Source organism: Condylura cristata, unplaced genomic scaffold, assembly GCF_000260355.1.
Source record: "Condylura cristata isolate star-nosed mole 26May11 unplaced genomic scaffold, ConCri1.0 scaffold00038, whole genome shotgun sequence".
NCBI lineage: Eukaryota > Metazoa > Chordata > Mammalia > Eulipotyphla > Talpidae > Condylura > Condylura cristata.
In genome coordinates this window covers 7,778,092-7,802,839 of record NW_004567139.1, presented here as the reverse complement: position 1 = coordinate 7,802,839, position 24,748 = coordinate 7,778,092, and the positions used below count along the sequence as shown (strand labels likewise).

Below are 24,748 nucleotides of genomic sequence, written 5' to 3'. Positions count from 1 at the left end.
GCCTGCCCCAGAGCGCTGGCCTTGCTCCTCAGGGAGGAGAGGGGGACACTGAGTCATCAGCAGCGCCAGGATGTGAAGGGAGGTCGCGGGAGCAGAAGCAGGGGCAGGAATTTTCCACTGGGTAAGGTCAAGGGCTCTGGGAGGCGACCAGGAGCTCTGGGGGAGGAAGCTCCCTTCTCGCCGGCAATCACGATGCCACACACAGGCCGGCCTCTGGAGAGAGCTAATATCCCCAATATTCTCATTCCTTGTGTGCACCTCAATAGCATTCCCGGGAAGACACAGCAGAGCTCCCTTCCAGAGACTTTCTGAAAATGAAGCCGCCAAATCAAAGCCTGTTCCTTTGTCCCCTAGAACATACTGCCCCGGAATAGCAATGAGAAGTGGTCACCATGAGGCCTGTCAGACACGCTCGCGGGCGGGCCTGGCTCACCTGAGACAGGGAGGCAAGGCGCTTCAACCGCCCAGCTCTCTGCCGGGTCCCACAAGTGTGGGCAGAACACACAGGAACAGCCGGCAGAAAGAGGCACACTGGAAATGTCCAGAAGGGGTAGACCACCACCTGAATGCAGACGACGGGGCCACGAGGCCCCGCCACCCCGTGAGGTGAGGCGGCCACGTGCCAGCGTGGACAGGAGCGCCACAGGCCAGACGGGAGGGGGCGGTGCCTGCCTCGCCCGCAGCAGAGCTCCGGACGCAGGGGGAGCCCACAGCAGACAAATCCCCGGCTCACTGATGCGGGGGGCCTCGAGCTCCCAGAGGCGCTGGGGTGCAGTCGCCCAGCCCGGGCGCCACAGGCAAAGTTGTAGAATAGCCACTGAGGCGTGGAGTCCACCTGCCTGGCTCTGCCAGCCCGAGGGCACCTGGGAGCTGAGACGCTCCCCGGGAAGCCAAAGCCCTGGGCGGTGGTGGGGAGGGAGCTTGGGGCCCGGCGGGGCAAGGTGGGGTGTCAGATAACCAGGGGAAACGGGGGTTCTGCTCACCCCTCCCTCTGCAGCTTCGGCGGCCCGGCGGCAATTAGTTTTATGTTATAAGAGCAATATCTGGCAGATGAAGGCAGTAAGTAATGCCCGTCTGCTTTCCTGAAGGCTCCTGTTCGCTCAGAGAGCTATTGAGCTGGAGGCCGGGAGGCTGCCATCATGCGGCGGGTTCACAGGAATAAGTGAAGGAACAATTTACTAAGGCAATAATCATGCCCCTAAATAACTGACTAGCCAATGGCAGCGGCCGGGACGCGCAGAGCTCAGAACCCTCTTGCTGGTGGCAGGGGCGTGTGCCAGGGGCACTCCACACAGACCCGCAGCCGCCCCAGGAAAGGCCACCTCGGGGCTCCGCTGCTGTCCCTGGCCTGGCCGTCTCCCGTGTCGGCGCTGAGCCTCTGACCCGTCCCCCAGCTTCGCCTCCTGCCGCGTCCGGCTCGAGACCCCGGTGGGCCTGCACTAGTCCTTTAGCTAACCCTGTACGTCACGGCTTTGTAGGAAGGGGGCCACCCGGCAGGCCATCCCGGCCGCCCAGCTAAGTTACTCGCCCACCGCCAAGGCTGGCGTGGGGGACAATGCCAGGAAGCAACCTGCGCCCCACTGGGGCAAGGCCACCGTTCCACGCCAGACGAAAGCTGAGCCACGGCTGAACGTACCACAGAAAACAGACCAACCAGAGTCCCCGCGAGAGAACAGATCCCTCCCCCCGCCCCCGCGTGGGCCTGGCCCTCGGCCGGACGGGACGGCAGGATGGCGAGAGCAAAGGCCGGCTTCGGGCCCTGGGGGTCACCGGTTCAGACCCAGGCGACCCGGCTGGCCTCAGGAAGGGGTAGTTACGTCGAGAGGCCACCTTCCCCGAGGCCGGCTTCCCCGCCCGCCTCCCCGCCCCCGGCCGCTGAGTGGCCACGTGTCGCACTGTACCGCCTAGCACACCTAAATCTGTGTCAGGGCTGAGGAGGACCAAGAGGAAGCAGAGTATTAATAGACACGGCAAAGGGGGAGAGAAACACTCTGCGTCCTGCCCGCAAAGCAGCAGAGATGAATAGCCGCCGCGGGTCTTCTGTCTTACCACCCGAGACCTGTCGGCGGGCGCGCTGTGCGGCTGGACTCCCCCGCCCTGGCACCAGGCAATCCGGACGAGCCTGGATCCATCCTCCTCCCGGGCCGCGGGAGGGGGGCCGGACAGCGAGGCCGGGCGGCCCGGGGCTCCGGGAGCCGTGCGCCGCAGGGCCGTCCCTGCCCAGGCGAGGGCCGCTCTCCCCACCTGCTCCTGGGCGGGCCGGGGACAGGCCGCACAGGGAGGTCTCCAGCAAGGGCCCCGGGTGCTCTGAGCGCTCTGCCAGGCAGCCCGAGCCCCGAGCTGAGTCTGCAGGCGGCCCGGCCCTGAGCGGGCAGCGCCACCGCCGGCCGCATCCGCGGGCACTGAGGCCCGCTTGCCGGGCCGCGTGGGCCTGAGTCCTGGAGACCCTTGCTTCGCCCGGGACCAAGCCTGGCACGAGCCAGGGTGTGGGGCTGGGGAAGGAATCGAGGTGACCAGGCCGGGCCGGATGCGGTGCTGGGGAGGGCGAGGCCACGGCCCACTCCCCAGGCGGACGCGGCCACGCTCACTCACCAGGTAGATGCGGTAGGCGTCCACGCGGCGCAGGGGGCCCCAGCACTGGTCCGTGTCGTTGTACTTGACGTCGGCCTCCACCCCACAGGAGTCGTTGCCGCCGGCGCTGCTGATGAAGCAACAGCCGCTCAGGGCCCGGCCGACGCAGCCGGCAGGCGACGCCGTTCATACCCAGTGACCTTGAGCCCTCTGCTGGGCAGCTCTTCGGGCCCAATGGTCAGATGCTTCCCGAACCCCCTTCCCGGCGCCAGTTCCCAAGTTCCCAGGGAGGCAGGAGCCCTGCTGGGAGCCCAGGTCCCACCCCTCCCCCACCCCGCCTGGAGCAGACGGCCGCACCCTGCGACCCTGCCAGTGAGTCTCCTGGGGACACCCAGAGGCCCCAGCACCGCCTCCCCTCCCCCAGCCTGCTGCCTGGCCTGAGCTTCTGCCGCGCTCTGCCCAGCAAGGCGTGGCCAGCGTGGGGGCACTCACCAGGTCACCTGCATGAGGGAGAAGGGCACGGCGGCCGCGTAGATGGCCAGGTCCCCGTACAGGTAGGTGATGATGCAGAAGTAGAACAAGTTCACCCCCACTGTGAAGAACAGAGGCGGGGTCAGGGGTCAGGATCAGGGAGGGGAGTCTGCTTTCTTCTTGACTAAACCTATACCCTGTCCACAGCCCTCAGCTGTCCAAGATGTTTACTGTCTCACAAAAGCGAATGCTCTCCCACGTGGTGGGAGACATGGGTTGAGGGATGTTGGGGGTTCAGAGGTTCTGAGGGTCCAGGGTGAGTGTGAGGTGAAGGCTGGCAGGGGAGAGACACTCGGGACAGGTGGCTGGTGGGGAGCAGAGGCCTGGAGCAGGAGCCTGGGCCCCGAGCCAGCCCCGAGCCTCCTTCCCAGGTGGACAAAGGCCCGCTGCTGGGGGCCTGAAAAGCAGGGAGAGACAGCAGGAAAAGGCCGGTGTCTGAGCTGGAGTCACGAGGGAAGAGGGCCCTGATTCCCAAAAACCCAGGGCGCCAGCCTGACATGGCCAGTCACCAGCGGGCAGGGTCCCTGGGGAGGCAGGACGTGGGCAGGGGAGGCAGGTGCGGAAGCCCCTCTGGGGCTGCCCTGGGTCCTGCCCCTCACCAAACGGGGCGCTGGGTGCGCAGGCTGCGGCCCTGACCCCACGGGCCCCTGAAGCACCCCCGCCCCACGAGAGGACCTTTAATTCCAGATGTGACTCCAGCTGGGCCCTACAACCACAGGTCACGGCCCTAGACAGCCAGTCTCAAGTTCTGGTTCAGTCTGAGGGCTCGTTTTTGATGTCACCAGTCTCAAGCTGCTGGAGACTCCAAGAACAGAAAGAAAAATGAAGTGACAGTTCTCTTCTAATCCTGGTGGCTCAGAAGTCTCCAGGGTCCCCAGGGAAGCTGGGACATGTCCGTCCCGGGCTATTTGAGGTCGGCCCTGCTCCTAGGAGATGGGGGGTTGGGGCGGGAGACTAGGAAGCCAGGGGCACACCACGAGCCTCGCTGGCTGAGTTGGGGTCCGGGGCCGGCCTGCCTGTGGCCCAGCTGCCTCTGCTCTGCAGGGAAGCGCGGGCCCTCCCCACCCCGCCCAGTCTCTCCCCCACCTGCCCCGTGTCAGCTCTGCTGATAAACTGCCACTGGCCCACCTGATCAATAAATTTCATTATCAGACACAAACGGGAGGATCAATGAGCATCCCGAGAAGGCAGCAGTGACTCGGCCTGGCGTTGCTAATTACAAGAAGTGAATCTGGACCCCAGGAAGCCTTCTGCAGAGGGAGGCAGCCCTTTCAAAGCGAAGACGACAATCTGGGACTCAGGAATAGAGCAGAGCGATGGTTTCCAACAGGGTGACATCGCCCCCCTACGGGGGAGAGTGGCAGTGTCTGAGGGCGCTTTTGATCGTTGTGACCGGGAGGTGCTGTGAGGGCTAGCAGGAGGCCAGCATTCTACAGCACCCCCCGGCCCCCACGGACAGTGCCGGGCTTGAGAACCCCGAAGCAACAGCACCCCCCACCCCAGACCCCCACGGGCAGTGCCGGGCTTGAGAACCCCCCGAGCAGCTGAAAATGAGCTGTGCTCATTTTCTGTGAAACTGGGTAAACTAGGAGTGCAGTCTGGGTGGTTGGGTGGGGGGAGGGACAAGACACAAGAACTAGCTTCCAGAGAAAATTAGAAAGGAGGCTGAAAACGCCCATGTCCTCCCTCCGACATGCATTTTATTTCAAAAGCTTGCATTTGGAAGGAGGCGCTCGCACTGCCAGGAAGAAACGTTCATGGCCCTCTTATCCTGTCCAGCAAGATGGGGAGAGAGAGATGAACAAAGACCACACAGAAGATACCGCAGCCTGGCTTTCATGGACTCTGGAGGCGCGCTGGCAGGCTGGCCCGGCGGGGAGGACGGGGCCAGGTCCTTGGGCAACCTCTGGCCGATGACCACCTGTCCTTTCAGACAGGACAGTCACACCACACTGCTAGTGAGAGCCTGAGAGCACTCGGGAAGATTCCAGACTCCTCAATGCATCCTGGCTCCAAGCCGAGGCAGCCACACTCGAGCAGTGGAGACCCCTCCCCTCTGTAAACAGGGCTGCCAGGGACCCAGGGGGTCCCCAGAGAACTGCACGGGGCGGGGGCTGCTGGGGTGTGCCTGGCTCCCTGAAGGGGGCGGCGACCGCTTGGCACCAAAGGAAAACCGCAGACAGCTGGTCTAGAAAAGAGCCCTGCGGTGGAGTGTAAGGTGCGCTGGCCGCTGCTGCTGGACCCTCGCGGGGGGGCCCATTCTCGAGCAGGCAGAGGCAGCAGGCACCAGTGTGTGGGCTCCTGGCGCCCTCTGCCGGCTTCTGGCAAGATCCACCCAGGCGGCAGCGCGGCTCTGCCCACCGCCAGGTGGCTGACAGGGTCGTCCGGGACAGAACAGCCCAGAACCTGCAAACCCGGACGAGTCAGAAGCGAGCAGGCAAGAGGCACACAGCCGCAGCCGGCCTCCAGGGCCCCCCGTGGCCCCCGCAGTAGGAGCTGAGGAGCAGGAGCTGTGGCTTTATCTGGCTGACGGAGGTCGGTCCCAGGCAACAGGAGGCAGTTCAGGCCTCTCAGCGGGCAGCTGCCCAAAGGCCCTGGGCCCCGCGGCCCGTGGCTCCACCCGCCAGTCAAGGTGCACACCTCCTTCGGGGTGCCCAGGTCTGCAGAGAGCGCCAGCTGGCTGACCCTTCCCCTCAGCCCCTGGGAGGCAGAACTTTACCTTTATTGAAAAAGACGGAGGCCATCTGTCCCATCTCCACCCGGTCCGTGATTTCAAACAGGTTCTGGGAGCCCCGTCTCTCTGTGGAGCCAGAAGGACAAGAGTGGACCTTGCACGTGAAAAACTCCTACAGGGTGCTAAGCTCACAGCATTCTCTGGAAGAACGAAATCCCCATGGGCTTCAAACTCTTGGGAGAACTTCAGGTTTCCTGCTTGAGACATTTAAGGGCAGCGTATGGGGAGGGCCCCCGGGTGCCCGCCCCGCGTTGGGGTGCACGCGGGGTCACTAGGAGCTGGCTGAGCAGATCAGCGGGGAGCACCAGAGTGAGTGTGTGTGCTGGGGGGAGCGGAATGGGTGGAAGGGAGACGCCAGAGAGCCCAGCCGTCCGCCGCCTTCTGGCCCGCGACTAGACACTGCTACTGCAAGACGCTGTGTGGTCGGGGGTGTGCTGGACCGGGGGTGCAGCCCGAGCTTCCTGCTCTCTGGACTCCAACAGGCGCCTTCCGCGGACCCAGCTCTCGGCAGGGAAAGCTACCAGGCAGTGCCGGGGGCGCCAGGGCCTGCTGGGCGGACCCGTGGGCAGCGCGGGCCGCCCGGAACCCCAGGACTTACGCACTGACAGGATGGGCCGCTTCTCTGCCCGTTCATAGCTGTCCTGCATGAGAGCGTCACTGTCGGAGGCAGAGGAGGAGTCATCATCATCCTCCTCCTGGGGGGAGGGCGGGAGGAGAGAACACGTGAGAAAGAAGGAGTCGTAGTAATGGCTGACCGCTCCCCGGCAAAGGAGGTGGGCTTCCTCTGCTGTTTCCCGTTAGAGGGCATCTGACTAGGACGCTCCGGACACTTCCCCGCGGTCACGCTGGGGCCCAGACACACTCGAGTCGGGCCTGGAGCTGCAGTACCGCCCGCCCGGGGCTGGAGGGTGCAGGGTGACTGAGCGGCTCAAGGTGGGGGAGGAGGGCCAGGACAGGACGTTGCCGGGCAAGGCTGCCTTTGTTCTGTGAGCTGCAGGGCCAGGCTGGGGGGCCGGCAGCGCCATGGCTGAGGCCCTCCCTGCCCCGGAGGGCCAGCACAGGCGGCTAGGGGCAGGCAGAGGCCCCGCCCGGGGCCAGGGCAGCACACGCACCTGCCGGTTTTCCATCCTCTTCCAGTGGAGCTGTGCGTTGGCCGCCGCCATGGCCTCCATCACAAAGGTCGTGGTGACGAAGCTGCGTCCGGGGGGCGGGAGGCGGGGGCAGAGGCAGAGAAGAGCCGTTTTAAGACCCGACCAGACCCAACACGCCCAAAGTGCTATTTTTCTGAGGGCTGTTCCCCAGGGAACTTTCAAGATGGAGCTGGCCTGATAAAAAGGTGTGCTCCTACGGGACCCCTGGCCAGTCGCCTCGATGCCATGCTACATTTAGAATGTATTTCCGATTGACGGAGAGGAGGCACGAAGTGAGCTGACGGGAGGGCAGGAGAGAGGGGCTGGGCGAGGAGACCTGGGCCGGGCCGGGCAGGGCGAGGGGGCCGCGGGGGCCTGCGTGGGGCGCAGGGCTGGGCGGGAGTCGGGAAGGAGAGGCCGATTCATGAGGGGTCTCCGCAAGGCTTCCGGGAAGGACAGCGGCAGCCCTCGCCTCTCCCCGTGGGGACACAGAGGAGCGGTCACCTCCCGGCCACGCGCGGTGAGGGCGGGCGCGCAGGCGAGCGTGACTGAAAAGAGCACTTGGCTCCAGCGTCGGCCACTTGTCCCCCGATCCCTGTGGCAGCACCTTGCGTCCTGCTGTCCTGGCCGGTAGTAACATGAGCGCATGTATTTGCGGCCTGGAGCGAGAGGGAGCTTGGGAGCTGCCGTGAGACATTCGCTGCGAAGAGTGAAAAGCCGTCTTTTCTTTCTCTGTACATTTTAAAAGGGCAGGTCTACTCGGAACAGGAGAAACAGAGCACCTATACAGTCACAGGCGGGCAGGAAAAGCCTTTCTTAAGGCGGCTGGAGCTCCCCGCCCCGGTGGCTCCGGGCACCAGAAGACACGAAGCAGCCGCCTGCCAGATCCCAACGCCCAGAACCAGCACCTCCGCTGACCCTCTTGGGGCCCAGGGTCATCTCCCTGCCCCGCGGCACCAGCCCTGCGCCCCATCACGGCTGCCACCTGCCGCTGCACTGCCCAGCCCACCGCCGGAGGGCCGGGAGCCGGGCATCCGCTGTGTCGGGTGGCGGCCAGCGCTGAAAGCCCGCTCCAGGCCCCGCCCACGAGCAGGGTTCTCATTATCCTGCCTAAGTGGCCACTTGAAGGGCCTCTGATTTCCCCTTCTCTGGCAAAGTAAAGCCGGAATCCATCTTAATTACGGCACAGACAGATTTCTCACGGTCGCAGGAGGCGGCTCATTGATCATGTTCAAATGTAAATGGGTTCAGCGGGGAGCGGGCACAGCACCCGCCCGGGCTCCAGTCGGCACTGCCCACTCGGATGGCTGCGCCGCTGGAGGTCCTTTCAAGGGGACAGCAGGGCCCACGGGACAAGGGCTGCCAGGGCGCTTGGCTGCCAGGGCCCGCAGCAGGTAAAGAGCCAATGGCACCCCAAGGTTGGCCACAAGACCCCCAAAGGAAAATGCGTAACAAACCAGGACGCTCAGTTCTCCTGTCCCGTCCAGCGTGCCGAGGTGCTCATTCGCCTCAGCTACAGCTTCTCTCCTCCCTAGTGTCCACTCCTGCCCCCTCTGCTATTGTGCTGCCCACTAACGGCCAGCTGCCCAGCAGCACAGCTTCACAGGCCCTTTGCCCAGCCAGACTGCATGCCCCCCCATACAACTCGCCCCTAGCGTCACGACACTCACCTGCTTCTTCCCTTCACTACTCATCACCCCACAGGGAAAGTCTCTGAGGGCAGAGCGCTTGGGTTTGCCTCGTGGGGCACCCCACGCATGTGGGGACAGAGCCTGGGCTGCTCGCAGGAGGGCCCCGCTTCCTTATGGCAGTTAGGGGGTTCCCACCTGGTTGACGGGGCTGGACATGCCCAGGCCTGAGTCCCGGCTTAGCCTGGGCTGCTGAGAGGCTGCTGGAGACTCAGACGTGCGGGTGGCCAGGCGGGGCACCATACCTGCCCCAGGAGACGAAAGCCCTGGGGAGTGTGTGGTGCCGGGGGAGGCTGAGCCCCCGACTGCTGCCGGGCAATAGCCAGGATGGAGGACAGTGGCTCAGGAGTGTCCTGTGCGCCGCGGCTACCAGTGGCAGCACCTTAAATGCGTGTGGGGTGCTCTGATGAAGAGGGTGGCCTCCCCGTGAACACAGGGCTGGCAAGGAAAAGGGGACCGAGGTGAGGGCCAGACGGGGCTTAACGAGGACTTGACTGCGGTGTGCTCTCTGCCCGCACGAGTCAAACTACACAGTGGACCACACGACGGTACTCAGGTGAAGAAAAAGATGGCAGCGACGTTTAAAAAAAGCACAATGACGCGGACAGGGACGGAAGGGGGTAGACCTGGTGGGAAGGGCACAGAGCACCCCAGCACCCCCGCCCAAGGGCCTGTCTTCACCGCGCCGGGTGTAGCTGCCCCACCGGGGCGAGCCCCGAGGCCCCCAGCACCATCACAGCAGACCCTGCTCCGGCCCGGCCCTCCCCATCCGAACGCGCCTGCGTGGCTTCTTGCCCGCCCGCCGCCGCTCACCTCATGAAGCCCAGGAACACCAGCAGGCCCAGGCTGACCAGCCACCCGGCGCTGGCGAAGGCCTTGGGCATGGTGAGAGCGCCGGTGCCCACGATGAGGTTGAACATGTACACCAGCCCCACCTGCAAGCAACGGGAGCTAGTCAGGCCAGCAACGCGCTGCCCCCCCCCCCCCCACGGGGGCAGAGGGCCAGCGTGGGCCGGGGGCAGGAGGGCGGGAGGCTTCCTGGGAGCTGGAAGGGGCAGGCTCTGCTGCCCGCGTGCCAGCTCACCGCGCAACCAGGCGGCAGCCTCCTGAGGCCAGACCGTCGTTTCTGGGCGCCCGGCACAGGCTGGACCCCGGGCAAGACCGACACGCATGGCACAGTCCTTGTCTCCACCCGGTCTTGGCACGGTCCTTCAGGGCAGGACACCCACGCCGGCCTCCCCCCACACACACTAATTTTAGGGATTTGGAAAAAGACACAACTCACACGCCACAAATCGCCCTTTCCAGGCACACAGCTCTACACTCTTGGTGTAGTCTTACGGGTGTGCAAACAGCACCACCTCAAATTCCACTCCATCATCCCCAAATTTAAGCCCACCTCCACCTCATCCCTCGCCCGAGGGCCTGTCAACCGATCTCGGGATGGACGCTGGCCGCGGCCTGCAGAGGGAACTAGAACTCACGCCAGCTGGGCCCTGGCTCAGCCCATCACAGTTGTTCCTTTTCAAGATCTTGACCACAGCACTCCGTGGTGGTGCGGTGCTCTCCGGAACCCTCTCCACTCTCACTGAACTTTGTCTTCATCATGACACCGGTCTCCAGACCACCTGCTCCACTGTGGCCCTGCTCCCCGCTCCCCTGATTTACATCCAGCGGGCTCCCCCGGGCACCAGGCGCCCCTGGCTGCCTGCCTCCTGGCTCTGCCCTTCTGGATCCCTGGCCTTATCCCACCCAGCGGCTGCCTTCACTCGCCAGCACAGCTGTGTAAAGGCCCCGTGGCTGTTTTTTATTTAGATTTATTTTTATTTATGCATACAAAGAGCTGGGGTGCAGGCCAGAGGTGCTGGGAGTGGGGTGGGAGGATTCACCAGAGACAAGAACAGGGGGATCTACGGAAATGCACTGCTGAGGGGAGCAGCGGGGAGACAGGAGGGCTCTGCTGTGCCCTGTGGTCACTCCCTGGCCGGGGACTGAATGCGCGCTGCAGGGGCTGCGGACAGCTTCACAGTGCCCTGACTTAACCGCCACCAGGGCTGTTTTTGAATTACGGCTGATCCCTCCACAGAACAGTCCCTTGCCCGAGGCCGGCCAGCACCAGACCAGCAGGGCACTACTTCCCGGCACTCGGGGTGACTGCGTTGAGCCTCATTCTCCAGGCCCCTGCCCTGTGCCCCCAACTCTCCCGTGAAGACTGAAGTTCCCGTGGTGGGGGTGGCAGGGGTTCTGACGCGTGCTCCCCGCGCCTCACACCACCCCCAGCCTCAGGGTGAGCCAGCCCCGGCTGCGGGCTGAGTTCTCCCTGGCCGGGTGCCCCCTCTCCCCTGCACATGGCCACCCCCCGGCCTCTGCAGGGCGCTCACAGAAGCCGCAACCCTGCGCGTGGGGCTGTCTGCGCCACTCTTGAAACTTCACTCTTAAAACGCCGCCAAAGCCGATGCCTCCGGGGTCTTCATCCCCCTCACCCCCAGGACTGCAACTGCCCCGGCCCCTCCTCAGCGAGCAGCCGGCCCTTGGCTGTCTCGGGAGGGGCAGAGGCGGACAGGGTGGCTCAGGGGCAGCCGTTGGCAGACGGCAGCCCCAGCCACCGCCCACCGCCGTGGCCCGGGCACACCCCGGCGGCCTCGGCGCTTCCCCGAGCCGGTGAGCCGCCCGGCGCGTCGCCCTGAGCTGCTCTGCGGTGGCCTCCGCTCACTCGCGCACGGTCTGAACCGTTTCCGGCCCATGCGGGCAGTGAGCAGCGGGTCTCAGAGTGGCCGGCAGCGGCCCCTGGCCTCGACCTGGCCGCTGCTGGCCCGGCGGTCGTCCAGTGTGCTTTACCACCTGCTTCTGGTCGTGAAAAAAAACAAACGGCTTTGTCTTTGGGAAGACCGGCCCCTCTCTCGGTCTGCTTTTCCCCATTTTTTAACACCTGCAGGCCCTCGACTCATGTTTTGTTCCAGAGTTGAGGAAAGAACCGGCCCAGCCACGGCAAGCCAGCCCCGCTCTCGCCCGTGCTTTCTCTTCAAGGCGAGGCCCGTCCACAGGTGGGAGGCCTCTGGGTAGCTTCAACTTCTAAGATAAGCACCTGCTGAATACTTTTATCCGAAACACAGGTTGCATGTTATTTGCCTGACCTCTGCCAGATTTTTCTTCTTCAAGTAGGGACAGGGGGTGTCAGCGGCCTTCCTGGGCCCAGCATTCAGCGTCCATTCCAAGCCCTTGCACACCAGCTCACACCCCACTTTTGATTCCGAGGGCGATCTGGCTCTGGGCCGTCCCTGCGCTTCTGGGCAGCCCGCCATCGCCGGGGCCTGTCCGTGCGCTAGGAGCCAGCGGCAGCCTGGCCTCTGCCCGTGACATTCTAGTACTTTCCCCCCCTGAGATGATCAAAAATGTTGCCAGCTAGTGCTGAGGGTCCCTGGGGGCGAGTCTGCCCCCATGAAATAAGTGCACTCCCAAGAGAAATTTCGAATAAACCTCAGTGAAAAAGAACTTTACAAAGACCCTAATGAGAGAGAAACAGTGGCAGTTAGTAGCAGATGCGGCAGCCACATCTTTCAAAGCCAGGACCCTGCGGCTGGCGGGCCCCGGTAACACTTCTCCGCTTCCTGGCAAGAGCAGAGGGTGCCCCGTGAGGCCCCGTGGCGAGGGGGCGCTGAGCAGGAGTGGTGTGAGCTGAGCGGCACCTGGGTCAGGCAGCGGCGGGGCAGCAGGAAGAGGAAGCAGGCGGCCTCTCCTGCCACTTAGGCAGTCTGCAGGGACAGCCCGTGAGACGTGGCTGATCCCCGGGGCACAGCCCAGCCGCGGTCTCCGCTGAGAAGGCGACTGTAGACGCCACCCAGCGTCATCCCCGTCGGGGCCGCCCTCCTCGGCTGGGCGGGCAGCGTCCCTCCTCTGGGAAGGCCGCTGGCCGCAGGGCTCCGGGAGCCCGGCTGGCTCACTGCAAACGTGCAGCGCGGCTGTCTGAGCGGCTCGTCCTCTGACGTTATCAAAGGAAACAGAGGCAGCAGAGATGTGGAAACAGCAGCTAAGACTCGGCTGTGCAAGCAGAGCTCCTTCCTTTAGGGCAACGGTCCGGGTCCACAGCAGGCGGGCGCCAGCAGAGGTGGACCTGGGGCCGCCGGGCCGGTGGGACACGGATGCTTTCGTGGACGGGCGCGTTTGGACCTGAGCCGTGTCCCTGGGTCCTGCACTGTCTTGGAGGGTCTGTCACTTGGGCCCCTGTGGGCTGGACTGCCCATTACCAACGCTTTATGCAGAATAAACAGGACGTTGAAACAAACACCCCTGGCACCCACGGAGGGGAAGAGAGCTGCCGACACGGAGGCACAGGCGCAGGAGACGCCCTCGTGGGAACAGCGTTCTGGGCCCATCCACGAACTAAGCAGGCCTAGTGTCCAGGCCTCCCGAGGCGGCCAGGGCAGGCCTGTCCACGACCCGCGGCGCGGGGCCCCAAGGGGAGCGGGCAGAGCAGCTGCAGCAGAAATCATTCCTGTGCCGGCGGATGAACTTTGCACCTTTGTCCTGGCCTTGTGGGGGCCCAAGGACCATGCCCTGGGGATAACGAGAGATGGTGCGTTCTCTCCTCGAATCCTGCCCCCCACCCAGGAGACGCTGCCTCATCCTCACCCGACCCACCTCCTCCCGCCATCTCAGAGAGAGAGCGCACCACGCATTCGGGACACAGGGCGGAGGGGGCCCTCAACCACAGCTCTCAGAAAAACAACACGCGCTGGAGTGAAACCCAGAGTCTGCCCAGGTGCTGAGGCTTCATTTCCCACAGGCACAAGCTGACACGTGAAACCACCACCTGAACGATGAGGAACAAGAACACGGTGTGTGATGCTTTCGATTCCCGGACCCTGCCAGAGCAAGGACCCCGAGTTCGCAGGTGTTATGAGAAGCAGCAGGTGCCCTGGGGACTCTGATGGACAGTGTGGTCATCTGGTTGCTGGTGCCAAGAGGAGGCAGAGGCTGTTACACTCCCTCAGCAGAGGTCCTGCCCCGCTGGGTGGCCCTCCGGGCGGCTCCTTTGCCACACACAATGCTAGACCGGCAGGCGGTGAGGAGGGCTTTTTCCAGCCGCTCCTGACCCTCACATCCCAGCCGGTGAAGCTAGCAGAAACCAGAGCAAAGATCCCTCGGCCAGGAAGGTAGGTGCAGTGCGGGCAGCTCTTCAAGAACAGCAAGTTCTAGGCCCCTCTGGTGGTGCAAGAGGCTAAGTGTCAGCACTGCGAAGCTATTGGCAGCCACTGCGGCACGAGTTTGATCCCCGCCAGACAGCAGACCCCTCCTGTCTCTCCCGCTGCTCCCCTCAGCAGTGGATTTCAGTCATTCCACCTGTTCTGCTCTCTGCTCTGTCTCTGGTGAGTTCTTTCACCCCCCGCACTTCTGGCCTGCACCCAGCTCTTGTATGCATAAATAAATAAATCTTAAAAAGAGTAGCAAGTTCTAGAAGTTGGACTCTTGCGATGGAAGGCATGCTGCTCTTCCTGGGATACTCGGTGGGAAAGTGAATCAATCACTTGATCATTCCACTCCTCCAGCCAGGCGTGAGGACTCACAGACACAGCCCTGAGCACCCTCCTGTTACCCAGACAAGATAAACTGAGTGTGTGTGTGTGGGGGGGTATACTGCAGGCCGAAGACAGTGCGAAACCAATCTCTCTAATTGTCCTCATTACACACTCCCCAGAACAGCAACTGGAAATCCTTGCAGGCCCTCGCCACTGTTTACATCATCCAAGGCTGTAAAAGTTGTGCAACTTAAATTTCAGCTAAGACCAAAGAGATATCCAACTGCTGAGGTGAGCAGAACCAGCGTCAACAGCTGTCCGTCACTGGCCAGCAAAGAGAGTGTGGCGAGCACGCGGGCAGCCCTGCGATGAGCGTGACAGTTAGCGAGGCGGCCCGTGGTCTGCCATTCTCCGTCAGCACCTCAGACGTGAACTCCTGACTCTGAGCAGGTCTGGGGCCCCGGAAGGCCCCTCGCCCCAGCTTTCACCAGGGTCTCCGCAAACAGCAGGCCCCCATTAGCCACCCTCCACATATGTCCAGCAGGCAGGAGCACTGGTACGGGCAACAGGTTCTAGAAGTCAAACTCACGTAGGGAGAATAGAGCTCCCCGGTGTCTGTGATTTCACCCGCCATTTCCAAAGGTGAGGAAGGGCCGGAGGCTGAGGTTCCTTCTGGTAGGGGCCGGCGGCAGCTGAGGTTCCCTAAGGCACAGAGCAGATACCGACTTTAGGATGGCCCTGGAGTGGGTGGGGGTGGTGCACTGAGAGCACCACCTTTTATCACACCCAGTTTCAGAGTCTGTCACAAGAGGAAGGGGCTCCCGAGGACCCATCAGATGGTTTCCTCTAACTTTTTCCTTGCCGGCTGACGTGCGTACAGGACGTCGTGCGGACTCCAAATGTATTGGGGGTCTGGGAAGTCGCTAAATGTCACCCACCCCCTTTACATCCCCTAAGTGGTTCTCCCCTTTCAACCAGCAGGACTCGCCAGCTTACTGTCACACAGGGCGGCCAGTCACTGCCTCCGCCTAAGCCAAGGCGCTAGGGGCTTTCCCAGCTAGCCCCCAGCCCAACTCCTTGTCCCAAATCTCTTCTTTGAATTGGGACCCCGGGTCCCTGCTCCCCGACCAGCTTTCGGGGCCCCCACCCTCAAGCCTCCCTGTCTTCTCCAGAGCCCCGCTCGGCGCCTCTTCCTCGTTCTACCTTCCTTCTGGAAGAGCCACGAGGGTGGCGTCGCCCCAGCCCGCGCCCCTCCAGCCCGGCCCGTCACCTGCAGCGTAGCAAGGTCCGGGCCACCGCGCCCGCGCCTGCCGCCTCCGGCCCCCGGGCTGCAGCCGGCGCCAGCTGTCCTGCACCAGCGGCCGCAGCACGCATGCGCCCGCGCCGGGAGCCCACCTTTTCCGCGCGCGCCCGGGGCGGAGCGCAGCGCACTGATTGGACCCCGGGGGGGGCGGGGCCAGAATTGGGCCCGCGCGGCTGCCGTCTGCGTGGCGGAAGTGGGCGGGCTGCGCCGCATGCGCTTGCGGAGCTCCGCCACGGTGGTGGGAACGGGGCTGGTTGCAAGAGGTGGATCCTTCTGCTGGTGACGTTTCTGTCGGCGGGGAGTGGGTGTGAATTTGTCCGGTGGGCGGGGGGTGAGATGGGGGTGGCTGGCGTCTAGCGGCCTGTAGCTCCATACCAAAGGGAGAGGGCTGCGAATTTAAGTCGGTCCCCCCCAAGTTGGCTGGGGTGTCTGGCTCGGGGGCAGGGAGGAGGGAGAGCCCAGAACTGTCGGGGTGGCGTCTGGGAAGTGGGGCCGGAGTGGTTTAGGCTGGGCTGACTGTTGGTCCTGGGGCGGAGCCTCTGCCCTGGGCCAGTGATGGGAGCGATGGAGATGACACTTGGCTAGTCTGCGTTTGAGGGGGTCTGCCCTTTGGGAAGTGGGGAGGAAGAGGGAGGCGGAGATTTCTGTCCAGGCCTGGCCCCTGGCCACAGGAGTCCAGCTCAGTTGCCTTCAACCCGCCCGGTTCCCCTTCTTGCCAGGGGATTAGTCTGTGGGTTCTGAAGTGTGTGCAAGGGAAGGATCTAGGTGCTTTGACAACTTAGCTCCAGAGACTGGGCAACTCTTGGCTTCACACTAGGTGTGAAGGGTCCTGAATTCCCCCCCACGCCCTCCGCAGGCTGCTACCATGAGGTTGAATCAGAACATTTTGCTGCTGGGGAAGAAAGTGGTCCTGGTACCCTACACCTCGGAGCATGTGCCTAGGTAACCATTTCCCCCTGGCCTGGGGTGCAAGCCAGCTTCTAAGGCACAGCCAGGAGGTCACCCACCTTAGCCAGGCCTCAGTGACCATTCATCAGAGAAGGTGCAAGAAGTAGTTATGTGCATACTAAAAGGAAAGCAAGAGTATGACTTCCTGGAAGAAGTCACCCATCCATCCATTTCCCTTCCACCCTCTTAACTTCCTTTTTTGGCCAGCTAACAAGAATTACATTATGTCAATTAAGCTGTTTAAAAGAAAAATTGTTTCCCCAGTTGTAAATTAGTGGACACTCCCGCCCTCCCAGTGCTTATGCTTAGTTCTCAGAAGCTTACAGCGATGGGTGGTTCTGATGTCCGCTGTTCTGAAAAGCCGGGACCGAGTCCCAGGGACTCCTGAGGGAGCAGTTGGCAAGCATCCGGCAGAATGGTGTGGTGGGTGTGGGGGTATAGCCTCTACTTGTAGTTTTCCTTTTGGGGGGGTTCTTGGTGCTGGGCCTTTGTGGATCTCTGCCCAACCTTTGCTGAGTTGGTTGGCCCTAAGCTTCCCCTCAGGAATTTGAGGAATGTGTGGTTTCAGACTGCTCCCCCGCACTGACCCCAGACAGGATGGGCAGCTGGGGATGGAACTGCCCCTTCTTTTTCTTGAACATCTCGGCTGCCTCTACAGTCTTGTGCTGGGGACCCTCTGCCTCGGGAGTGATCAGAACCCTTTCTTGGGGTCTGCTACAAGCTCTGCGTTAGCTCTCACAGCCTCTGAGTCAGCCCCACAAGCCGCAGGCCAGCTCTCGGTCCTGCAGGTACCACGAGTGGATGAAGTCGGAGGAGCTGCAGCGTTTGACAGCCTCCGAGCCCCTGACCCTGGAGCAGGAGTACGCAATGCAGCGCAGCTGGCGGGAAGATGTGGACAGTGAGTAGCTGGAATGGTGGTAGTGGTGGGTGGGGGCTGGCTCCTGGGGGTCTCCAGTCTCTTGTCCCCAGTCCCAGCCACAGCTCTCCAGAAAGCTTGTGAAAAGCCTGGAAGGTGCCTGCGGCCCTCCCAGTCACGGAGGCTGTTGCTGTGGTTGACACTTCCACCCTCATCCCGCCCCCACAGCAGGCCTGCAGGGACTTAGGGAAGTAGAGTGTTTGGGGCAGATTGAGGGCTTTGTCACAGGCTGGAGGAAGCCCTGGGCCCCTTTGGCTGCCAGACTCAGACAAGTGTCCCCTTCTTCTCTGAGTGGTAGGAAGACTTCTCACGTCACTTCCTTGGGAGTGTAGGTGGTGACCTCATTGACTCCCCCTCAGAGTGTACCTTCATTGTGCTGGATGCAGACAAGTGGCGGGCACAGCCAGGCCCCCCAGAAGAGAGCTGCATGGCGGGAGACGTGAACCTCTTCCTCACAGACCGAGGGGACCCCACCCTAGGGGAGATCGAGGTCATGATTGCAGGTTTGTTCCACCAGGCCCTCTTTTCTGTGCCCCTTCCCTCCCTCTGGCCCTCAGAGCTGCCGCCGAAACTGAGGCTGCCTGGGCGGCTCAGCACCTGGTGGGCAGGCTGCCTCGAGCTCCCCAGAAGCCTACTGGCTGGCTCATCCCCATCCTCTGCCTAAGCGTGGACTTAGCCCTTAGTTTTAGGGTCTCCCAGTTTGAGTCGTACACGTTCTTGGGGGTGGGCTTGGAACCCTCTAGAAAGAACTTCCTCCCTGGAATGTCTTCCCACATGGGAAGGAGCCCCTCCAGTTTCTGTGTTCTTGGCCCTCAGCCTTCTCCCTCCACTGAGAGGGAGGGGGGGTCAGGTTGCTGGGTGTCTCCAGGCTCCGTGACATGGGAGGAGTCACTGAGCCTCTCTGAGCCTCTGTCCCTTGATCTGCAGAGTGGTCATCACGGCTGCTACAGGCTGCAGAGCCGCGGGGGCTATGTGGGCCTCAGAGCCTGGCCTGAGGCGTCAGGGCACCTTGTCTCTCCTAGAGCCCAGCTGCCGGGGCCGGGGCTTGGGCACCGAGGCCGTGCTCATGATGCTGTCCTACGGTAAGAAGGCCCGAGCAGAACACAGGTGAAGGTGCCGCCGCTGAAACCGGACGGGGGAGGGGTGGGGGGGCTGGGGCTGGGGGTGCAGGCTTTTGGGGGCTCACCTGCGGTTGTTCTTTCTCTGCTTGCTTCTGGGAGGAGTGACCAAGCTCGGTCTGACCACGTTTGAGGCTAAAATCGGGCAAGACAATGAACCGAGCCTCCGGATGTTCCAAAAACTTCACTTTGAACAGGTGGGACTCCTGGGCTGGGGGGTGGAGCCGCAGCACCTGTTTGGCTCCGGGCGCCCACCCTGCTCTCTGGCTCCCCCAGGTGGCCGTGAGCAGCGTCTTCCGGGAGGTGACGCTCAGGCTGACGGTGAGCCAGCCTCAGCGCCAGTGGCTTCTGGAGCAGACCAGCCACGTGCAAGAGCAGCCCTATCGGGGTGGAACCTCAGAGCCCCTCTGACAGCACCTTCCGGGCAGCCACGCGCATCCAGGGTGTCGGGATTCCGAAAGTCTGGAACCTGCAGCAGAGACCATGGTTGGGGCCTTGTGGGCCGAGTGGCCAGGCCCGCTCCAGGCGGGACACCTCTGTTCGGGGCCCTTCAGACTCTGGGCCCGACCTGCCTTGGCCTTCCCGGCTGGCTGCATGCATGCCCGAGCGGCTCCCCAGCCACCCCCCTCTCTGGGCCACCTCCCTGGACTCCGAGCCCAGAGTGAACGGGAGGAGGCAGGGTGGAGGTGGGGCTGAATGGACAGGACCCCCGCCCCCTGGGAGGCTGGAGGCGCTACTCTGGGGCAGAGACCCTGGCTGCAAGTAAAGCGGACCACGCCACACGGCTGGCTCTCCTGGCTTCCTCAGTGGGCCTGAGGGGAGCAGAGCTACCAGGAGGCCCAGCCCCATGGTAAGAATAGGCTGGCAGTGCACGCCGCTGTTGTCCAGCTGAAGCAGGCCGGCTGCGCCCCCCGAGGTTTGGAAAGAGGCAACCTGCCTTTGACAGACAGGCGGCTTGGAAGGTGGGAGTGCCTTGCTCCTTTCACGGGGAGCCAGAGGGAGTCAGGGAGTAAGTCAGCTGGGTACAGCTCCTCCTGTATCCTGGGGGATGCCCCTTTATTTGTGGATCTGCAGCTTCCTGCTAGGGCCTCGCACTTCCCCTGCGAGGACACCTGTGTTCTCCACCTCTGCCTTGGGACAGCTGCACCTGACATGGCCAGGAGGGGGCGCCGGAGGCCAGGTTCTGGGTGGTGGGGTTGCCAGGCAGTGGGTGCTCCAAAGCCAGGTCTGCCCCCCTCCGCCAGGGGGGACCCTTTGACTCCTAGTGGTCCCTCAGCCCCCTCATAATCTGGGGTGTCTGTCAAGAGCGGCCAGGCATGTTGTGGAGGGCCGGTTTGGGGAAGATGCCAGGGTGCGCATGGAGGAAATGGGTCCCAGCTAAGCTGAGGCAACATACCCAAGGCCCGCTGGTAGGCCACAAGGCCAGTACCTGCTGAGGCCTGAGGCCTCAGCCTCCACCCAGTCCCCTCCGCCCTGGCATCTCGCACCAAACCACACATGTGGAAATCTACCATCTGAGACCTAGCTGAACCCAAGACAAAGTTAGTTCGCCTGGTGTGGTGGCCTGGCCCCCTGAGCCATCTGTGGGCCACCTGTCCCCTCCACCCAATCAAAGGTCTGCACCTGTGGCAGGTGAGGGAAGGAGCCACCTTCTGAGATGCCTGCTCCGTCGGGTCAAAGGTCAGGGGTCAAAGGGCAGAGGTCAAAGGGCAGGGGCAGGGTGGGGCTGGGCTGCAATGATAAGGGTTTTGGATGTTCCTCTTTAGCTGATGGAATTCACACACTAACTAGAGGCCAGAGATGGCCACACCTGACTAGCCCTCTCAAGCCCGAGGGCTCCTCTCCCAGGCTTCTTACCTCCCTCCTTGGGTGTTCTCGAGCCTGGCCTCCTTGTTTCCTGGTACAGAGTAGCTGGGGGACAACTTCCCTTCCTGCCCTGGCAGCCCCCAGGATGTGGCTTAGGTGCAAGAGGCTTGGGGCCTGGGTCTGAGGTGGGAACACGTATGTATGCGTCACCCTAGAAAGTGCTGTCCACCTGCCAGCCTGCACAAGTACCCTCCAGTCAGCCCTTGCCTGATAAGCTAGTCTGGCGCCAGCTCCAGCCTCCCCAGGGAATCCTGCACCCACTAGCTGCCTTAGCAGGAATGCTGCCTCGTTGCATTCCAGCTCCACCTGGTGTTAGGGGAACGTCCAGGCCCCAGGCCCCTCTGAGCCCGCGGGCCTCGGCTCCCACCTCCCCTTAAAAGCCTGGAGGCGGAGCTTCTGGTCCTGGCAAGTCCTGCTCCCAAGGGCAGGCTGGCCGGGCCAAGGCATCAGGCCCTGTGGCTGAAGCACGCCCTGCCTCGGCCCAGGCTGGGGTACAGGGAGCCCATCCTTGCCCTGGAGCTAGACCCTGCCCTCAGCCAGAGGCCACTGGGTACCTGTCACCACCCCAGGCCAGCTCTAAAGGAAGACACAGAGGCTGAGGCTTATGGAGAAACCAGTTGAATTTCAGACAGAATTCCTTACAACAGGGTGGCCTGGCTCAGTGAGGGGCAGGCCCCAACACCCTGCTGCCCGGGCCTGACACGGGGGATGGGAGTGGACATGTAAGGAAAGTTTAGGCCAAGACTACTGCTAGGTCCGGGGTGAAGCCACCTGGGGAATCACATTAATCATGGAAATAAAGGTCCCTCTACTGAACACGGTGCTGTCGGCGTGCCTGATGAGCCGGGCCTCCAGGGTCACGGGAAGATGGCCTTGCCCTGGCCCCATCCTTGCGGGCCACGGGTCCCGGTGTGGCCAGGTGGGCTGGCAAGGGGTGACCTGGCAGGCAGGCTGGGCATTCGGTGGTTGGGCAAGACAGAAGATTGGGCAAGACGGAAGGGGGTGCCCTCCACTTCCCCGAGGTGAGGGAACAGCACAGTTCTCTAGAAAAATGATCTGCCAAGAGGAGAGGCTGGTGCTGATTGGTGTCAGTTGGGAGGTCAGTGGGAGCGGGAGGGGGAGAGAGTGGGGGCGGGGCTGGCTGTGCCCTCCAGCCTTCCTGGCAGCGGCAGGAGGGGCGCTCAAAGGTTGCTGAAGAGTTCGTTTTTCTTGCTCCAGTCCATCTGCGGGGCCCGCTTGTTGCTGCGCTTCTGGTGAGCCCTCTCTCTGGCCACGGCCAGTGGGATGTTGAAGTCCAGGATGGGGTCGGAGGAAGTGGAGGTAGACGAGGGCGCTGTGGAGTCCTGTTTCCGGGGGCTGTCTTGGGAGTTGAGCTGTGGAGAGGAGGGGGAGGAAGGTTGAGGGCCTGTGCCCAGCGAGCGCCTGGTCCTCGGCCCCAGTGGTGAGGTGGCTCCTTCGGGGCAGTAGGGAAGCCAGGTCACAAGAACAGAACGTGGCTCGGCATGTGACCTCCGAGCAGGCTGTGGTGCCAGGAACGAGTGTGCCCTGGGAACGGGCTTCCTGTAAGCGGCTGCCAACCCCCGGCCTACCTCCTCACTGGTATCACTGGAGGTGGATCTCGCCAGGGCTGGCCTGGGGCTCTCAGAGGCTGGCTCGGCCAGGGTTTCACGGCTATCCTCCTGGCAGAGAGAGGAGGGTGCAGGTTGATGGGGGCGGGGAAGTCCTGACGAGGCAGGGCGTTCCCAAGAGCGTTCCCAGGAGACAGGTGGCTCGGTCTGGAGAAGTTCCCCGAGCGCCTGCCAGTGCCCGGGGGGTTACATGGTTGCATTTCTCCAGGATCAGTGGGCAGCCGGGTCCCACTGCCACTGGGCGGAGGCGGGGGGGGGGAGTGTCATGGGGTCAGCTGAACAGCTTCCCCAGAGTCCAGTTTTGGGCCAGGGACTGGGGAGGCGCATTCTGGGCTGTGGGGACCTGAGGGGCCTCTAGGCCCGTCAGGGGGCAAGAGTGATGCCCCGGCGTCTCCGGCAGCCCACCTGACTGTTCACTTGAACTTGACTCCAGGAATCTGGAGTGTAAACCCCAAGGCAGCCAAGCGGGGCTTTGAGGGAGTAAGGGGATGAGAATTCTAGACCCACCGGTGGAGGGAGGGGAGGTTCAGGCCCGGAGTCCTGGTGCTGACCGTGACCTCCCAGCCTGAGCCCCTGGGCAAGGAACCCTGAAGGTAGACCGGCACGGGCCCCGCCCTGAGGTTCGTCTCCCGCGACCCGACCCAGAGTGAAGCTTTGGCCAGGACTGATGGGCCCAGCTGCTGCTGGGCTCCTCCTGGCCTCGGCTGGCGTGGGGCCCGGCGTCTTCCCGGGCTCCACCGCTCTCCCTCTGCCGGGGAGCGGGGGGAGGGGCTTTGTTCTTCCAACCCAGACTGGAAGTAGCAGGGCCAGGCAGTGCGGCCAGACACTGAAGCTCTGTTCTTGGGGGGAAGAAAGGCCTCTTCTGTATGGTGGGGAGCTGCAGGCGGGGTCTGTCACCCAGGACGGTGGGCTGCAGAGCGGCCGGGCGGGCCTCTCCCAATGGCCTTGGGCAGGGGCCAAGGGGTACCCAGGCCGCCCGGAGCTCAGGAAGGCAACCCCAAGGTTGCAACCTGGGCAGATGACAGGCCTCCCCGCCAGGGCACCTCCCCAGCTTCTCCCCAGCCGCGACCCAACGCCAAGGGGGGCAGGTGGGGCGTCTGACTTTACCTTCTGGATCTCCCCGTTGGTGAAGGGCTCTGGCAGGGGACCTAGGGAGGAGACAGAGGGGAGTTAAGAGGCTCCGGGGAGGCCGGGGCAGTGTGGTCTACACGGAGTGGGAGTTGGGGGTCCCTGGCTCTTGCTGACATGTGAGTAGCCCACCGTGAGGCCCCCTGACACCGACAGCCTGCAGAAGCGGAGTGCTTGGAGCAGAACCTCAAACACCCTGACACCATCAAAACGCTCTTTGATTTGTTTCAGTTTAGTTTCGCCATAAACCAACCCCCACGCCGGGCGCACACCCATCTGAGGGGCCTGGCGGGTGGCGCGCTGTTGGGAGCAGCAGTGTCCAGGGCGTGGCTGGTCGGCTGACCGCCCAAGGCAGCACGGGCAGCTCGTGAGGTGTCCCTCGGACCCAGCGCGGCTGGTGCAGGCCCAGGAGCCCAGGCTTTCCAGAAGCTTCTGGGCGATCCCCACGTGTCACAGCACCGGAACCACAGTCCGGGTTACGGTGTGTACTGCCTCGGCCAGAGGAGCTGAGTGGCGAGGGCTCGGGCAGCGCCCTGGGTGTGTCTTCCCGGCCCCGGGAAACCCGGGTGGCTGGAGGGGCCAGAGGGCACCTCCCGAACCCAGCTTCCGTTAGTGTGTAAGAGCGGGGCAGCCGGACACCCAGCTCACCGCTTCCCTCCTTTCGACACTGCCCGGCGCAGGGGCCGCCGGGACGCAGGAGCGCTCCCCCCACTGCCCGGGCAGCCCAAGCTCTGGCTGCTTCCAAGGGCAAAGCCTGGGCAGCAGCCCGGAGGGATCTACCGGGGCAGGGGGGCAAGGGCTGCACCCCAGAGAAGCCAGGAGGGCACCTGAGGAGGCGGGCAGAGGCTGCCACCCCGCCATCTCGGGGCCCCGTGCCAGCAGAGACAGACTGAGAGGGATGTTCGAGGGCTGATTACTTGGGGTGAAGGACCCTGGAGGCGGCATTTAGGGTGCTGTGCGGAGCCCCTATTTCAGGTATGTCTTCCCCAGACCATGTGCACAGAGCAAGCCTGGGGCATGTCTGGGCCCCAATTTTCGCTCAGCAAGGGGTTACTTGAGTCTTCTAGTTTCCACGGACTTGGGGCACAGGTGTGGCCCAGAGTGTGGGGGGGCTTCCAGCTGACCCGCCCCTTCCAGGAATCCCTAGAGCCCTGTGGGGTCACCCCTCTGGGCCCAGCAGCCAGGGATCTGTCAGAGGCAGAGCCTTCCTGGGCCACCTCCCGCTCCCCTGCCCACAGCACCACTGACACCAGGGGAGGCCACACCCACTGCAAAGTCCAAAGAGGGTGCCTCCCACCCCCCACCCCGCTCCCCGGGGGGCCCCTTCCCAGGAGAAAGTCCAGGCCAGGAAGCAGAGAGACCCTCTCTCCTCCCCACCCTGGGTAGCGGCCCTGCCCCACTTGGCTGGCTTGGCAGGGGATGGTGGGGGGAGGGGAGGGCAGGGGCCCGGGGCTGCAGGGGGACCCACCTCGTGCCAGCAAGCCTGAGTTTCCAAGACAACCCGAGAGAAGGGAGGAGGCGGCCCTGGGCCACAGTGGACTCTGATCTGACCAAGCAAAGGCTGGAGGCCTCCCCAGCGTTAACCCTTTCCTTCCTGCTCTGCCCTGAGGACCCCCGGGGCAGGGGTGGTGGGGGCAGCAGTCCAGCCAGCCTGGCCATCTCTGCTGGGCC

The 24,748-nt window shown here is 63.5% G+C and overlaps 3 protein-coding genes across 9 annotated transcripts in view; 1 reads left to right on the top strand and 2 right to left on the bottom strand.

Annotated features, from left to right (window-relative positions):
- Positions 1 to 15,519, bottom strand: part of TMEM104 (transmembrane protein 104) — a 41,206-nt gene extending 25,687 nt beyond the window's left edge. The window contains exons 1-8 of one of the 2 annotated variants that reach the window (XM_012733152.1): positions 15,441 to 15,519; positions 14,760 to 14,872; positions 9,468 to 9,589; positions 6,949 to 7,030; positions 6,435 to 6,531; positions 5,822 to 5,902; positions 3,064 to 3,163; positions 2,593 to 2,698 (exon numbers count right to left, since the gene is read on the bottom strand). In XM_012733152.1, coding sequence (XP_012588606.1) covers positions 2,593 to 2,698; positions 3,064 to 3,163; positions 5,822 to 5,902; positions 6,435 to 6,531; positions 6,949 to 7,030; positions 9,468 to 9,589; positions 14,760 to 14,804 — 633 coding nt within the window. In that variant the 5' untranslated portion in view covers positions 14,805 to 14,872; positions 15,441 to 15,519. Of the gene's footprint in view, positions 1 to 2,592; positions 2,702 to 3,063; positions 3,164 to 5,821; positions 5,903 to 6,434; positions 6,532 to 6,948; positions 7,031 to 9,467; positions 9,590 to 14,759; positions 14,873 to 15,440 lie in introns of both variants that reach the window. The other variant, XM_004693477.2, reaches the window with a different exon arrangement.
- A 165-nt stretch (positions 15,520 to 15,684) lies between these two features.
- NAT9 (N-acetyltransferase 9 (GCN5-related, putative)) lies at positions 15,685 to 20,838 on the top strand. 6 transcript variants are annotated; one of them, XM_012733134.1, is made up of 7 exons: positions 15,685 to 15,736; positions 16,330 to 16,415; positions 17,210 to 17,319; positions 17,670 to 17,840; positions 18,360 to 18,419; positions 18,558 to 18,652; positions 18,732 to 20,838. In XM_012733134.1, the coding sequence occupies exons 2-7, from the start codon at positions 16,339 to 16,341 to the stop codon at positions 18,864 to 18,866; spliced, it is 648 nt and encodes a 215-aa protein (XP_012588588.1). In that variant the 5' UTR covers positions 15,685 to 15,736; positions 16,330 to 16,338; the 3' UTR covers positions 18,867 to 20,838. The 6 variants fall into 6 exon arrangements, with proteins under 6 accessions (XP_012588588.1, XP_012588589.1, XP_004693533.1 ...); XM_012733135.1 differs by having other exon boundaries at positions 15,685 to 15,752; positions 17,724 to 17,840; XM_004693476.2 differs by having other exon boundaries at positions 15,685 to 15,752; positions 17,697 to 17,840.
- Positions 20,839 to 20,922: 84 nt separating this feature from the next.
- Positions 20,923 to 24,748, bottom strand: part of SLC9A3R1 (solute carrier family 9, subfamily A (NHE3, cation proton antiporter 3), member 3 regulator 1) — an 18,655-nt gene continuing 14,829 nt past the window's right edge. The window contains exons 4-6 of the mRNA XM_004693475.2: positions 23,057 to 23,097; positions 21,911 to 22,000; positions 20,923 to 21,694 (exon numbers count right to left, since the gene is read on the bottom strand). Coding sequence (XP_004693532.1) covers positions 21,503 to 21,694; positions 21,911 to 22,000; positions 23,057 to 23,097 — 323 coding nt within the window. The 3' untranslated portion in view covers positions 20,923 to 21,502. The remainder of the gene's footprint in view (positions 21,695 to 21,910; positions 22,001 to 23,056; positions 23,098 to 24,748) is intronic.

Bases quoted from the DNA above. Each gene is read 5' to 3' on its own strand.
- NAT9 (XM_012733134.1), top strand. From the start codon at position 16,339: ATGAGGTTGAATCAGAACATTTTGCTGCTGGGGAAGAAAGTGGTCCTG. The intron at 16,416-17,209 runs GTAACCATTTCC...TCGGTCCTGCAG, and splicing joins ACCTCGGAGCATGTGCCTAG to GTACCACGAGTGGATGAAGT. The intron at 18,420-18,557 runs GTAAGAAGGCCC...TGCTTCTGGGAG, and splicing joins GCTCATGATGCTGTCCTACG to GAGTGACCAAGCTCGGTCTG.